We start from the raw sequence: 15,942 nt of genomic DNA, 5'->3' as shown, positions 1-15,942 counted from the left end.
AAGCATAGGAAAAAGGAAAATAAACATACTCATATGAAAAAATAATATACCAAAAATAAGTGTGCATTGAAGAATAATTGAAGGGTATACAATTTATTGTGAAAGAGAAATGAAAAAGAATGTAGTAATGATCCTGTTAGAGAATAAAAGATATGGAAACTGATGTGAAGTGATTGCAAATTAATGTGAAGAGACTTGAGCAAAGACTTAATTAATGAGCCGTATTAATTGTCTTTTTAAATGTGACATGTTAGTTCCGTGAACAGGCAATTAGAATGATATATTATTAGGAAAGAGAAGTGATCGACCACTCAATTTTTATTTCCATTTTGTAGGAGCCATATTATTATTATATATATATATATATATTAAATGAGGAGGGTTCAAATGCACTCAAATTTTTGTGCACCTAAATGCACCCTATGCTTTTTTTCCGTTTTCAAAGTCCGAATAGTCAATCCGAACCGTTAGATGTGATCTATACATTAATATGTGCTTTCAGACCAAATTTTACATTTTTTAGAATTTGTTTACTATTTATTAAGCCACTTTGAAAATCGCTGATCCAATGGTCTAGAAAATGTAAAATCAGCGATTTTCAAAGTGGCTTAATAAATAGTAAAAAAATTCCAAAAAATGTAAAATTTGGTCTGCAAGCACATCTTAATGTATAGATCGCATCTAATCGTTCGGATTGACTATTCGGACTTTGAAAATGGAGAAAAATGATTTAAAAGATAGGGTGCATTTGGGTGCACAAAAATTTGGGTGCATTTGAACCCTCCTCTGTTTTTTCGGCCCACTAGGCCCAATTCATGTTTCTTCCTCTCTTGGATTGCTCCCCTCCGTGACCGATCCGATCCGGTGTCTCCCTTTCATGAAACCAATCTAATACGTCTTCAATTAAATACCCGACTCACCAAGTAGCAATAAGTTATTAGTTGTTCATTCAAAACATCGTAGGCCATCTTTCTTGCTACTTATTTAGCACGAAAGAAAGAAAGAAAATAGAAAGGTCAAGAAAGAATAAATTTGTGTGGTCATTAAGAAGTATTTGATATTATTCTTCCTTTTCATAGTCAATCTAAATATCAGAGTTGCATAGCAAGAGGTAAAAAAAAAAATATTCCTATGGGTAATAAAAATGGAATTCTCTTGCATGTAATCCACTATTTTTCAGAAATCGCATATACATAATTTTTGTGTAAAATTGCAAGTATAATATAGATAGATATTTTGGTTTATTACACTTTTCTTTTCAACTAATATTGATATAGTTACCAACGTGTTTTCACAAACCACACCAAACAAACAGATATAATGAATTATTTCCACCAAAATCAATATAATTACATTAAATGCAAAATAACCAAAGCAAACAAAACAATCTAAGACTCCTAAGTTCATATCACAAATTGGTCACAATAAAAGGTATTTAAGACAGCATAAACTTCAATATTATGTAAATAATGCATCCAATTATGTTTTTTGTTTATATCCTAAAATTACAAAATGGTATGAATTAGGAGAGGAGGTAATTTTCTTCAATTCATTTTCCTGATGGAGAAGGCTCGCATGCTCCTCTTCATATTTAAAATATGTATTTTTTTAATAAAAAAATATCCATTTTTTTTCTCATCATCAGTAAAGAATACCAAGTTGTAATTAAGCATGGTTTGGAAAATGGCAGATTCCGAGTTTCACCCGAGTCTCGTGCCCATGTGATTTTTTCAGCAAAATGCGGTTGAACAGTGTTTGACTCACCCGAGTCATCTAATTTTTAGGCCGAGTCAACACGAGTCAACCCGAGTCTGGCCGAGTTTGTCTGAGTCTGACCGAGTCAACAATTTGTTCAATTATTTTTAGATGCCTACTCAATAAAATGAGAATAATATCCCATAGATAATGAGTGAAATCGAAAATCACCAGCGAATTACTATATGTTTCAAATTCTGGTGGTGGATAAGTGCATTGTAAAAAAAAAGTGACTGAAAGGAATAAAACTTATGGAGCTTTTTGCCCATAGATAATTCATTGTATCTATTTATAATCATGAACTTACTGCATTGATAGACAAAAAATATGCATAAACAATAAAATATTACATAATTGATAGCAAAGTTAATATGTTTAAATACACATAATTTTATTTGAAAAGTGTGTTTTATTTATAATGCTTGTATTACATTATGTAATTAGTGAATATTTGGAGTGTAATATTTTGTCTTAACATAGTTTTTTTTTACAAATTATGTTTTTACCAATTTTTTTTCTATTTTTTGGCTACAAAATTAGCTTTTATAAAAAAAAATCCGAATTACAGATCCAATTCTTCCGATTCCAGCCGATTCCAATTCTACGGTCAAAAACCCAATTCCAATTCTGATTCTGAGTTTGAGAACCATGGTTGTAAGTCAAAAATCAGAAGGGAAAAATAGTATTACTTTGCAAAACCTTTCTATTTTTTTATTTTGTAGAACAGCGCTAGCCCCAATTCCTGACACCACAGTAATACTAAATAGAAAAGTCACATTGCACATCCATGATATAATATTATAGTGTAAGAAATAATGAAATGAAACATACTGGCAAATTATTTGGCAATATACAATGGGAATCGTAAATTCGTGGCCTAGCTACTTGATTAACGATGTTTAATTAATTTGTTTTGTGCAGCCAATTAGTATTAGTACCCCAACAAAAGTTATTTTAATTTAATTTTTAATTACACAATCAGCCTAATTGATTAACGTTGTTTCATTAATTTTGTTCTTTGTAACTGAAGACAACTCCCTCCTCAATCAGTCATAGTCCTCCGTGTTGCCTTTGCCCCCAGTTAAGGGTTAAATATTCAAAGACAAAAGAGTAAAAGACCTTATTTCATCCTATCACCATTTCCTTTTTTTTTTTTTTTTTTAAGTCAAGTCTTATCTTACCTCTGTTCAATTAATTTAGCATTTCTTTGTTTTTTTGTTTGTTTTTAAATCTATATGCATGGTCTTATATATATGTATACTCAACATTTTTAAATCAAGTACCGCTTCAAATTGTCTTGCATACACTTTCTCTCCTGCAATGGTACTTTTTGCACTTCTTTCCCTATCACTTCTTTTCTCCTTCTCCACCAAAAATAGGACTCTAACACAAGCTCAATGCCTTCCTGACCAACGTGATGCTTTGATTCAACTCAAGCAAGGTTTCATCACTACTGAACTCCATTCATGGAATGCAAGTACCGACTGTTGCATATGGGATGGCATCAAATGCGATAAGCAAATCGGTATGGTGACTGCAGTCAACCTCGCATCCTGTTCTATCTCAGGTGAAATCAACCTGGCTTTGTTCAGTCTCAGCTCTCTTCGGTATCTCAACCTTTCTGGAAACAATTTCTACAATCTTATCATTCCACAAATCGGTTTTGAGCGGCTTGCTAATTTAACCCATCTCAATTTATCCGATTCTGGCTTTATCGGTCAAGTTCCGATAGGCATTTGTGCCCTCACAAACCTTATCTCACTTGACTTATCATATAATTACTTAAATCTTCGGGGCACAGGCCTAAAAACCTTACTCAGCAACCTCACCAAGCTGCAACTTCTTTGCTTGGATTTGGTTGACATTTCAATCAATGGATCTGAGTGGGGTAAAGCTGTTTTTCAAGTAGGCCCAACTCTTCAGCAGCTAGCCATGGGACGTTGTGGATTAAGTGGAAATTTCCCAGATGGAATTTTCCACCTTACAAATCTAACCAAACTCGATTTATCATACAACCCAATGTTGTCGAGCCAATTGCCAGATTCAATCGGAAATTTGCAAAATTTAGCGATATTGGATCTTGAACACTGTGGCTTATACGGAGTAATTCCGCCTTCAATAACAAACATTACAAGACTCAAAGATTTGAACTTGGGAGCTAACAAATTAACAGGTACGATACCCATGTCTTTGTTTTCTCACCTTTCTTTGCAATAACCAATTGTCAGGATATCTACCTAAGTTCTCAAATGGTTCCATCAACTTTGACAAATATATACTTTGACTATAACAATCTTCAAGGACTGGTGCCAATTTACTTATTCAAATATATATTTAGGTCTTGCATCATAAAACTTCGTTGGTACATTGAATTAGAAGGCAAAAATCATAACGAGTAATTCTATGCTTTTTTTCCCCAAATGTACTACATATATCTGGCATCGCTCCATTTAACAAAGTTGCCTTCTTTACTGCGATACCAAACAAATATTGAGTACCTAGACCTCTCAAATAATAAAATAGGTGGTGTTATACCGAATTGGTTATGTAGTAAAACAAGTATTACTTACCTCAATTTATCTCATAATTTCTTTACTAAAATAGAGGATGATGCCCATTTAACTTATTTCAAGAGTTTGAAAATTCTTTATTTCAGGACCTGTACCTCTCCTGTTCCCACCAACAATTCAGTTCGCGGATTTCTCATTCAACTACTTATCGTGGCCTGCATATTTCCTTTCCATCCCCATTTATCTCTCTCTCTCTGAAAATAAGCTAACTGGAGAGATCCCTCTTTCCCTTTGTAATGTGACATCACCAAAATTTATTGGTTTTGATCATTCATCTAAAACTTTGCCAAGAGGGCTTGATCTTTCATTTAACAATATAACTGGTACAATGCCACCTTGCCTTCTAGAACATGCTGAATCCTATGAAGTGCTTAACCTTCAGAGTAACAATTTAAGTGGGCCATTGCCACGGAATATTAATCAAGAATGTAAGTTGGTAATAATAAATTTGAGCGGAAATAGAATAAATGGAAGCTTGCCCCAGTCACTATTGAACTGTGACACTCTTCAGATCCTAGATCTCGGAAATAATCAAATCGTTGATAGATTTCCCTTTAGGCTCGGTACTCTGAGAAACTTAAGAGTACTTGTCTTAAGATCAAATCAATTTTATGGCCCAATTTCGAATATGGAAGTCAAAACAAAAACAAATAATTCAATTTTCCCCACACTACAGGTTTTTGATGTTTCTTCTAATCATTTCAGTGGCATTATCAGCAAAACTTTTTTTGAAAACTTGAAGGCGATGGTGAGTAATTCAAATTCTACTGGATTTGAGATGGGATATTCTGGTCATTATTATGAAAGTTCAATTAAAGTCATATGGAAAGGACAAGAAATGGAGATAATTAGATCTCTCAGCATATTCAGTTCTCTTGATCTATCAGAAAATAAATTTTCGGGGGAAATTCCCGAAGATATCGGGCAACTCAGGTCACTTGATGTGCTTAACCTATCACATAATACTCTGATTGGTCCAATTCCATCGGAATTTGGTAATTTACAACAACTTGAATCACTGGATCTCTCTTGCAACCAACTTTCCGGGCACATTCCACAGGAGCTCACCTCTCTCACTTTTCTTTCTGCACTAAATCTCTCATACAACAATATGGTTGGGGAAATACCACAGGGTCATCAATTTTCAACCTTTCTGAATAATTCTTACTTGGGTAACCCCGGATTGTGTGGTAGTCCTTTATCAATGCAGTGTGCAACAACCCCTTCAAATGATGGGTTTAATAAAGATTTGCCTTCAAAGTCTTATACCAATATAATTGAGCTTTCTATTTCTATTGGACTAGGGTTAGGTGTGGGGTTTGCCTCTGTAATTTGCGCTCTGTTATCCTGGGAGAATGGGAGAGAGCAGTTTAATTTTATTGTGGATAGGTTTTATTTTCAGCATATTCCATGGATAGTTCTCCATCTCCGCTTGGCTATCGGCAGGGAATAATAATTATGTTTCATTTTTATTTTAATGTAAGGTTCTCATACCAACACATGATTATGTACTTTCTGCTTTCATTTCTTTGAACGAGCCTGTATTCTGATATTTGAAATATTTGAGGGTTGTTATTGTTAAAGTGAACAAAGTTGACAGCACTAGTGTATTGAAAAGACTCGGGCGAACATGATCCTCACTGATAAACGCAGTAAGTTGGGTGTAAAGGTTTTCGAGAGACTTGTGTGCTTGAAAAATTATTTTGATACTGAAAATCGCATGCAGCATGAAACCACTGAAGCAACATCATCCGGTGTCGAAACTCAAGAAAGCGGTACCGGTACAGAGGCGGATGAGGATTCAGATGGTGCATGCAATCCTCAAGAGAGCTACCTATGGTATATGAACAACAACTACTAGATAGGTAGTGTCGGCTATTTTTTAAACATTTCAATTACTTTTTTAAATTATTCATTTTTAAGAAAATTATTAACAAAAAAAAGTTAGAACTCCGCCTATGTTATTATTTACATAGCTGGTCCCAAGTCTGAAATAAAGGAGGAGGGTAACTTTAAAATATGTTAGATTTATTTTTAATGTGTTTGATTTATTTTAAAAATGTTAGATTTATTTTAAGAATGTTATATTTATGTTTAATATATTATGTTTAATTTTATTTGTTATTGGTTAGATATGTTATAATGATTTTTCAATAATGATTTTAATTTATTAGCTCTTTAAAAAAAATGGTGGTCTTTAAAAAAATTGCTGCTGTCTTACAAAAAAAAAAAAAAAAGACCCGGACCCGACCTCCACCCAACCCGGACCGACCCGTGCTAAATTTGGACAAAGGGTCTACCACGGATTTGGTCCAACTGTCTCAAATGGGACCCGCCAAACCCGACCCGACCCACCGGACCCGCAGATCGCGTGACCTGTGGCCCGGGCGGATTCGGACCGTGGGGACCCGACCCGACCCGACCCGACCCGACTTGTTTTCACAACACTTGTCAGCACTAGTTAGTAGTTAGTAATATGTTTTAAGTGCTTTTTACGGTGGTTCAGTTATTTTAAAACCTGGAAGTGAAGTTATCTTGAATCCAGATACTGAAATAGTTGTTTTAAGCTGTCTTACAACAACTATATACAGTTTGGTGTCTCTGTATTCTTTTTAAGAAGTATGTATAAAGAAATTATTTGGATAAAATTAAATAAGCATAACAAATTAAAGCCCCTTAGTGATCAAACATAGACATCGATTAAACTACATGTGGGGGCTTTAATTTCTTTTTCTATTTCTTTTTTGCTGGCTTGTCGGGTTTAGAATAATGCTTAATTTGAGAGGTGCGGTACTGGTGGATCTCGGGTTTAGAATAGTGCTTAATTAATTCATGCTTAATTTCAGAGGTGCAGAACCAATTCGGTCCGAGCTGGATTTCAAAGGTCTCCTTAAATATTCGTGCAGATTCTTATTGAACGGTCCGGATCTAAACAGAAATATTATTTTGCCTTGGGTGATATGAATTGGTTCCTTTGATAGTCCCAACGGAGCTCAGTTCTTTCTTTGCTATAAAGGGAACGATCATGATTTGAAAACACACAAAGCAAACATGGCGAACAGGTTTAATCAGGTAAACATAATTGCCCTTTCATTAAATTTTCTTTTCATGATTAATTGATAGTCACTTTATAATCAGATGCTTTGTTCAGTGTTTTTCTTTTGCTTTCCATGAAATTTTGTAGCAATATTTTTGGGTAGTTCTGTACCCAATCTGTTCCAATGAAAGAAAAATAAAAAGAAAAAAGAAGGAGAAATAAAATTAGCTTTGACGATATATCTGGTAAAAGAATTGATGTTCCAACTAAACAGCACCATGTTTGTTAGGAATTATTTAAGGAAAATCTAGTCAATAGTATAAAAAAAAAAAAAAAATTGGCCTTTTCTCAAGCCCCTACATTGAAATATATAGTGTAAAACTCATCCCTCAAACCCATCAAAGGCTCTAGCACAAAATTCCTCTTTTGCCCCTTGGCCATGAAGCTAACCGGGTCATACTGCCTCGCACCATTTACTGGTACAAAAGTTGCAGCTTTCTTAAATACCACATCATCAGTTACTTTATCACTTCCTGTACAAAGAACTTGTAGTTTGGTACCAGTAGAGTAATCTACTGTACCGGTCGAAATATAACACCCTGGTTTTGTACCTAACTCAAGTGACACACTGTCGGCCGTACGTTCCAACCCCGATATAAGCTTAAATGTTGAGTCAGACGATCCCTTGGTACCAGTTATAGTAAGTGTATTTGTTATAACCATGCCAGGCATGTCAAACGGTTCGATCATAACATAAGCATCTGTACCAGTGGTACCTTTACTCTTTTTACCATTGCTTGATGACTTGCGGGACGAGATGTAGAACTGCTTGGTTTTTGAATCCTGGGGGTAAATACGGAATGTAGCTTGAACTGATGAGTAGGACCCGGCTAGTGGCATATCTTGCATAGTGAGAGAGAGGTTGGAATTGGAGACAAATAGGGTTTTGTTGTTTGAGGATTGTTGAATGAGTGAGAACAGTTGTGAGTTGTAGGAAGAGGGAACTGGAGATATCCAGTCTGAGACTGAACTGGAGGAGCCAGATTTTGCATCCCAGTCGCCGGTTGTTATACCAGCAAGCAGGTATGGGCCAAAGAATATTGCATGAAGAGAACTATACTCTGGTCTATCATCTGCATAAATTGAAAAACAAAATAAAATATATTTTTGTAAAATAATGTTGAATAAAATATAATAAAGATTTTATGTTTAGTAGAAGTGCAAATATTGTAAAAGATGTCATACCTTTAATTTGTTCCGTACGTATGCTTATCGGGAATTCAAGGACTAAGTTGTCATTTGATCCCCAGTTTTTTGTTATTGAGAGAAAATTCCCTGTAAAATGACAATAACAAAGTAAATACAAATATTAAAGAACCAATCCCTCCATTTTTGTGTAGCATGCTAATATCTCAGCAGGTATAATCAAGAAAAAGATAAGGAGAAGATACCTTGTAATGTTGGCACTAATTTTTGAGAATTCAAAGAGGCTTTGAAGGTGTGTAAAGAGGTCCATGAAGGAATCCGTATATTTACAGTGGAAGCCTTATTGTTGGACTGCAATAAGATGATACAAAGGATATACATATATATAAATGCAATGTATTTTTTGGTTTCCTGAATTAAATAAATTGATGTTTAGACCAAAAAGGTACAAAGATGAACTGGTAAACTTATGACCCAATCTGAAGAAGACTAAAGTTCAATCTGACCGAATTCAGAATCAGGGATGTTATTGGATCCGTAAATTTTTTTTCAGCCAAACTGATAAATTTTGGATTAAATGGTTCGATTGAATTTTTTAATTAATTCGGTTGGTTTTTAATTTTTTGTATTTGGTTCGGTTTAATATTTCTTATTTTGGTTTAACAAAAAAAAAATGAAATTTACTTGTTATCTACTTGAATTACTTCGATTAAATCTCTCTTATTCCATTTCAACTCATATATATCTTAATATTTATTTGTATGATTATTAAATGTAATTGTGTACGTATTGAGTTTGAACATTTTGAAATTTAATCTCTCTTATTTCAGTTCAAACAAACAAACCGAAACTTAAATTTTGAAGTTTTATCTGAACCAACCATTTGAACACTCCTCCTGAATATCCAAAACCTAAAAAGACTTGCAACAAAAACATGACCCCACAACACCAAAATTGTAGTACCTGATTAGAGGAAATGGTGAATGAAACACGAAGAACCGAGTCTGAAGATGTCAGAGGTTGCGTATGTTGAGAGATAACAAGTCCAGCAGATTTCCAGTTAAAAGTACTAGGTATAAATTGTATGATGTGAAGTGAAGGTGAACTCCCCTTTTGCTCAAAATAAATTGAATCTCCTAATTTAGAGAACGACTCGATACCTATATTGAAAATAAATATTTTTTGTTACAACAAGGACTCATACTGGTACTATCTCAGTATCTCCTAATTGAACTATATCAGTTGTAATTAAAAAATTATTTTACCTGTACCGTAACAGCACCAAAACGAATTGAACTGTGTGCCCCAGCCATGGTATGACACAGCCTTAGACGAACCGGGTTTCATTGGAAGCATATAAATCATGACTCCGGGTTGAACCCCTCTCTGTATACTCAACACCCCATTTATAACTGCTCTTTCATAATAATCCGCGTATGTCACATCCTTTGTCCATCTAAACAAATTTCGCGACACCTTAAATTACAGTGTTACATGCATGTCAGAAAAGTTGAAACAAAATTTAGATAAAAAAGGAAAAATCCTAAGCAGTGACATCAATTTAAAAAAATATTAAAAAAAAATCACGGAAAGTTTCATAGTTCTTGATCTTCTAATAAAAAAGTGTTGACATTGCAGAAAACAGTTGTCTGATTTAATTTTGAAAAGATTGAGGGATTCTACAGTAAATACTGGTATTGTTTTAGCAATTAAATAAGAGAAGTACCTTAAGCATGTTATAGGTAGTACATGACTCTTCATTTTCTGTTGTTAGTAAATCGGCTAGACGCTTCGGATCATACCTGAACCAAGATTAGCATATACATTTTCAAAATCTTAGATTTTTTGAAATTTTTGAAATTTTCAAAAATGGAATTTACCAGAATTCACTGACAGAGGTTCCACCAGTGGCGTAGGCGTGAGAAGAATTAACGATGTCCATGAAAAATGTCCCAATTTCCTGGTTGATATATGTATTTGTTTATTATTATGTTGTTGTTTATCTTCTTTCATGATAAAATTATTATCATATTTAGAAATATAAAGCTAACCTTATAAAGAGGATCTCCAGTGACCTCATAGCGCATTTGAGCCCCTATAACTACAGGTATATGTGTATTGGCATGAAAACCTGATAGACTATCAGCCTAAAAAAAATTATTAAAATCAAAAGGGCTTATTTAGTATTTTATAAAATTAGAGAGAGAGAGAGAGAGAGAGAGAGCTATATTTGCTAACCTGAACAGCAAGCAAACCGAGAAAGCATGGTTTGTCAAAGAGATGAGCTAATATCAAATGCTTCTCATCTTTCTGCATTGATATATAAGTATTTTGAGTCCAAAATAATCTTTGATCAAATCTAAGGGACAAAAAAAAGATGTTACATAAATAGTGAACTTATTCCGAAAATGCCCCCGAACCCCAAATACCATTCCGGGGTTCAGTGTGGTATAGATAATTAGCACCGGCATAGTTGTTTGGACTACATACTGGTACCATACCACTTTACTACTGAATTAAGACACATACTGTTATAGTGTAGAGGCGATAGAGAACATCATTCATGCCCCCGGTTTCTTCATTGAGAGATCTATAGTGTCTCTCTATGCTATACTTTTGTATCACATTTTTCACGCGGTTTGCGAAGTAATCAGCCATCCATGACACCATTCCCAATGTTTTTGAATTTCCTGCATATGTGTACTGATCTAGAAGCCCTGCCATTATCTGTCAAAAAATATATAGTATGAAATTACATTTTTGCCATATTTGAGCATATGTTGATACTGGTATTGACTGGTACATACCTTGTGAATGGTGTAATAAGGTGCCCAGACTGCCTTCACTGCCTCAAACCGGTCGAAAAGCTCATCAGGAAAAGCTGAGAGATACCCTGTACCGATTGCCTTCTGACATGCATAAAGCACATCAACCACCGAGGTCATTTTCGTAAATAGTGTTTCATTATGCGTACTGGCCCATGCCTTTGCTGTTGCACTCATGTAATGCCCTGAAAAAGATGAAAATATTACAATGGCATAATGGTAAATTTTAATGCTAGTGTGTCTAATTAGAGTTTCCATATCCTCCCAGATATCTCAAATTTTGCATTTTATCTAAAGCCAGGTGTGCCTATTCGGAATGCAGGGGCCAGTATCATTATGCTTTGTGATTCGTGCCAAAAGGATGCGAGTTCGTCTAATTAGGTGTCATAATCCATAATACTATGTCAAGTGTCTGGTTTCCCATTTTTTTTGTTGCAAATAATGAAAATCTAGATGCTACATTGCAAACTTTCCAAAAACTTATATAGTGTACCAACAAAATGTCCCCGGAGCTCAACATCAGCTCCTTCCCAACCCCCATATGGTGTACCCGGCGAGGCCAAGCCAGCCTGTTTCCTGAAATTCCATACCAGCCGGTCGACATCTAATAAGAGGAGGTACTCTAGATTCGTCTGCTGGGCCCGGCCATACACAGAGTCTGTAGCGAGTTGTACATCGTGTAGAGATACCTCTGACAAGAAGTTGTCACCTTCTTGTACTGCAGTGAGCTCCATGCTTGACTCCTTGATACTCCTACATAATGTTTTTGGATTATAACAAAATACTAGGAAGTGAGGCTATGGTTCTATGCATAGCATGGATTGGTCCGTACTATGGATCAATGTTTTCGTTTTCAAAGTTTAAATAGTTGACATGAACTGTTCAACATGATCTCCATATAAAATTATACTCACAGATCAAATTTTATATTTTTTAGTTTTTTTACTATTTTTTTTATAGGTAGAAAATCAGTACTTTTAAATGGCCTGCAATCTTTAGATCAAGTGATTTTCTACCTATTGAAAAAAACTAGTAAAAAAATTCTAAAAAATATAAAATTTGATCTATGGGTATAATTTTATATGGAGATCATGTTGAAAGGTTCAGATTTATTTTTTGAACTTTGAAAATTATTATATTGATCCATAGTACATACCAATATGCGCTATGCATAGTACCATAACCTCACTCAAATACTATGGACATAAATGAGCACAATAATAGGCCCATAAAATAAGGCAAACCTGACTAACAGAGTTTCATCTTTTCAGACATACCTATAAAGCATTAACCAATCAAACTCCTCCACCTGGTGCCCATTGTTATTGTTTAACAATTTTCTCGGCCGTATATCCATCCATGTATCCTCGTCAGTTGGCGTGAGGTGCATATGAGAGTGAGATTCTTCATATAAGGCATTCACTTCTTCAGCTGACAACCGGGCCCGCATAGAATGAGATCCCAGCTGAGTTGGTATATTGGTACATTCCTTTAAGCATAACACAACATTTACCAGTGATGATACCGAGAGAAGTAGTATTATATGTAGAAATTTTGATGACATTTTTCTCCTTGTTATCTGTCATATTAGTAAAAGAAAGAAAAAAGAAAGAATTCATTAGTTATAGCCCAACAAAAATGGCAACTAACTTATAGGAGATGATTTTATCAGATAGTTATTATTACCAGATCTCTATTTCATGTACCAATACTGCATGTAAACTAGAATATATAGGAGATAAGAGTGTTTTCAAGAAGCAATTGATGCATAAGTCCAAAATAGCAACACCTTATCCCAAATGAAAATGAAATTCAATAACTTTCAGGGGCCTACAAGTGAAGTACTATCAAGTAGAGAATTGTTGCAGTACTGGTACTGTGTTTCTTCAAATAATTAAGGGGCATTATCTTAGATATTTTACACAAAATAAAATAATTAAAACAAAACTAAATATCTCCAAAATAACAAAAGGCCAGAGTTTGAGAACTATTCGAAAATTTTCTATAATTCAGGAATTAAATATCAACTATAAAAAACTAACCAAATAATTTTTGTTGTAAAACAATGCTTGAAAGCAACAACTGAAAAGGACATGGCATCGTACCTTATTAGAACTGTGAGGGTCCCACAAGATACTAAACAAATTAATGGAGATGTATCAATGATGTGACAGGGATATTTCTGAAGATGTTAGGTTAATTAAGGATATCATATTTTCTGTATTTATGATAAAAGAAAATGGTGGGGGTAAATTTTCAATATATAAAAGAAAATTGGTGGCAAATAAAAGAGAAGTCATGCTCATATCAGAAAAAAAAAAGGAAATGATTTTTTTCTGAAGAAAATAAGCCAGAAGCCCTGTTATTGTTGTGCACATAACACTATTTGCATTATAGTCCCTCACTTTTGCAAAATGCAATAGTACACCAAAGTGGTGTTAAAATGAAGGTAAGAAAGTGACCATTTCACACTCTAATAAAAAAAAAATGCAGTTTGGTTTTCTGCTTACATATTTTATAAAGCAAAGTGTAAGGTCTAATATGCATAATATCCCCAAGAAACCTTACCCTACCATTCTAATCTTAACCACCACAAAGACTATTCTTACAAGCAAATCCAACTTCTATTGAATAGAACCATGTCTCTCTCTTTTGAAATACCTGGCAGTGGCTGCCTAGGTCCTCTCCCTTTCTCTCTCTCTCTCTATCTCTCTCTCTCTGGAATGACAATTGAGTGGGGAAAGATATTGTATTATATCTAATAAAAGAAGCTTGTTACCTTAGAAGTTAACCCAAAAGAAACAAGAAACAAGACAAGGACATGAAAAGGTTAGAAGAAAGGAAAATGATTAAAGGAGCATAGGCAAGAACAGCAAACTATTACAGAGTTTATTTACTTCTAGTTTATTTTTTGGCACAACTAATATTTGATACATGTATCTGTCTTGTAATATCTTATGATGTTAGGGTTCTTTTGGTAAAATGTACAGAAAAAAATATTAAGATATATTCTTCAATTTCTTCTTTGAATCTCTACATTACATTCAGTTCATTGTGTGATGAATTCCATCAAAAACAAATCTCAATTCATATTGTATAGATGCAAACAAGCAATTATATATAGAACTTGAAAAAAATACAGATATTATAAACAAACTTAGAAAATATAAGCACAAACTTTGGAAATGCATTTCTAAATGGAGGAAAACAAAGAAGATGTTGATAGAAAGAAAGAGAGGAGAAAGATATCATACCATTAGTACAATGCTAAGAGGTATCTTTCAACTGTGAGATAAATTTCTTTTTCTTCTATAATTGTAGCATAAGAGGAATCTTTCAAGCAACAATTGATAAGAACTGTATACTGACTATGAATCTGAGAAGGACCAATTATGGATAGAGACTTTATCCCTTATTATATCTTACTTGTATCTTGTATTTATATTGTATAGTCCCCACCAAGCAACAATTAATGTACCAACACTAGATACAGTGTCTGATGAGAGAGCAAGGGATAGAGACAAAATATTTACATGTGTGATCATAGGAAGGTACAAAAGGTGTTTTAAATGTGAGACAGAACACCAAAATAAGGAATTTTTTAATCTATAGAAAATTAGAAATTATTAAATTCAGATGTACGGAAATAGAAATAGTTTCTTGAAAAAGATTGGGTTCATTGAGTCCGATTCAAATATTATGGATCAAACTCAATGATTCAGATTCAAATGTTATACTTTTCTAGGATCATCTGTGAACCAGGGCTTGATTCTCTTCTAATCGGACAGTCCAGATCCAAACTCAAAAAAAACAAAAAAAATTGGATCTGAATCATTGAGTCTAATTCATAATATTTGGATCGGACTCAATGAACTCGATCTTTCTATATTTGTTATAAATGAAGCACTTTTCTACTTTTCTATTTCTGTACGTCTTAATTTAATAATTTCTAATAGATAAAAAAATTCCCCAAAATAGGGAGCATTGATTGACACATCACAGTACCTTTATAAGAAATTAAGTTAATAACTCTTTTTAAGTTTTACCATAATATTTATATTTTTTTAATTATCTCACTAACTTATAATTTTATTGAACAAGTTTTATGATAATTAAAATTTGTAGAACTATTTAATTGAATCTGAATTTAATTTGATATAATTTTGTTTGAAAATTTAATGGTTGAAATCTGACTCGATTTCATGATCTACCCACTAGACAAACTATATTAGCTCCGAATCCAAGTTAATCCGAAACCGAATAACTAGAATTTCACACTAGATTCAAAATCCGAAAATCTCAATCCGAATAATTCATGATACAAAAGTTAATCCAAATTTGTGAATCAGTATTTAATTTAATGATTAAAGATAATATCTTATGTCTGAAAGATCATATATTTAAAATTTGAATTTACTATTTATGAATATTTTAAATTGAAAACTTGTCGCACCTTTATCTTAAAAATAAGTAAACAAATTTAAAAGGCCCCACCTCCAACTATCCTAAAATAAATTAAACATGAAATGATCCAAACATTAAATAATTA

General features: G+C 33.6%; 2 protein-coding genes across 4 annotated transcripts; one reads left to right on the top strand and one right to left on the bottom strand.

The window, feature by feature from the left end:
- The first annotated feature begins 2,971 nt into the window (after positions 1–2,971).
- LOC144549470 (receptor like protein 27-like) lies at positions 2,972–5,875 on the top strand. Its single transcript, XM_078298213.1, has 2 exons — positions 2,972–3,928; positions 4,412–5,875. Exons 1-2 carry the CDS (start codon positions 2,995–2,997, stop codon positions 5,776–5,778), a joined length of 2,301 nt encoding a protein of 766 aa, XP_078154339.1. The 5' UTR covers positions 2,972–2,994; the 3' UTR covers positions 5,779–5,875.
- Positions 5,876–7,605: 1,730 nt separating this feature from the next.
- LOC144549468 (uncharacterized) lies at positions 7,606–14,839 on the bottom strand. Of its 3 annotated transcripts, none has more exons than XM_078298212.1 (14): positions 14,648–14,839; positions 12,671–12,972; positions 11,887–12,146; positions 11,376–11,578; positions 11,098–11,295; positions 10,807–10,878; positions 10,620–10,715; positions 10,449–10,528; positions 10,295–10,370; positions 9,834–10,044; positions 9,532–9,728; positions 8,814–8,919; positions 8,608–8,697; positions 7,606–8,495 (listed from the first exon to the last, which is right to left on the bottom strand). In XM_078298212.1, the coding sequence occupies exons 1-14, from the start codon at positions 14,648–14,650 to the stop codon at positions 7,711–7,713; spliced, it is 2,679 nt and encodes an 892-aa protein (XP_078154338.1). In that variant the 5' UTR covers positions 14,651–14,839; the 3' UTR covers positions 7,606–7,710. The 3 variants fall into 3 exon arrangements, with proteins under 3 accessions (XP_078154338.1, XP_078154337.1, XP_078154336.1); XM_078298211.1 differs by lacking the exon at positions 14,648–14,839 and adding an exon at positions 13,228–13,389; XM_078298210.1 differs by lacking the exon at positions 14,648–14,839 and having other exon boundaries at positions 12,671–13,020.
- Between the last annotated feature and the right edge of the window lie 1,103 nt (positions 14,840–15,942).

Source organism: Carex rostrata, chromosome 35 (genome assembly GCF_964058835.1).
Source record: "Carex rostrata chromosome 35, lpCarRost1.2, whole genome shotgun sequence".
Classification (NCBI taxonomy): domain Eukaryota; kingdom Viridiplantae; phylum Streptophyta; class Magnoliopsida; order Poales; family Cyperaceae; genus Carex; species Carex rostrata.
This window is presented reverse-complemented; position numbering and strand designations above follow the sequence as displayed.

Bases quoted from the DNA above. Each gene is read 5' to 3' on its own strand.
- LOC144549468 (XM_078298212.1), bottom strand. The intron at 11,579-11,886 runs GTACACTATATA...CATCTTTTTCAG, and splicing joins GCTCCGGGGACATTTTGTTG to GGCATTACATGAGTGCAACA. The intron at 10,879-11,097 runs GTATGTGTCTTA...ATATCAATGCAG, and splicing joins ATCGCCTCTACACTATAACA to AAAGATGAGAAGCATTTGAT.
- LOC144549470 (XM_078298213.1), top strand. From the start codon at position 2,995: ATGGTCTTATATATATGTATACTCAACATTTTTAAATCAAGTACCGCT. The intron at 3,929-4,411 runs GTACGATACCCA...TCTTTATTTCAG, and splicing joins GGGAGCTAACAAATTAACAG to GACCTGTACCTCTCCTGTTC.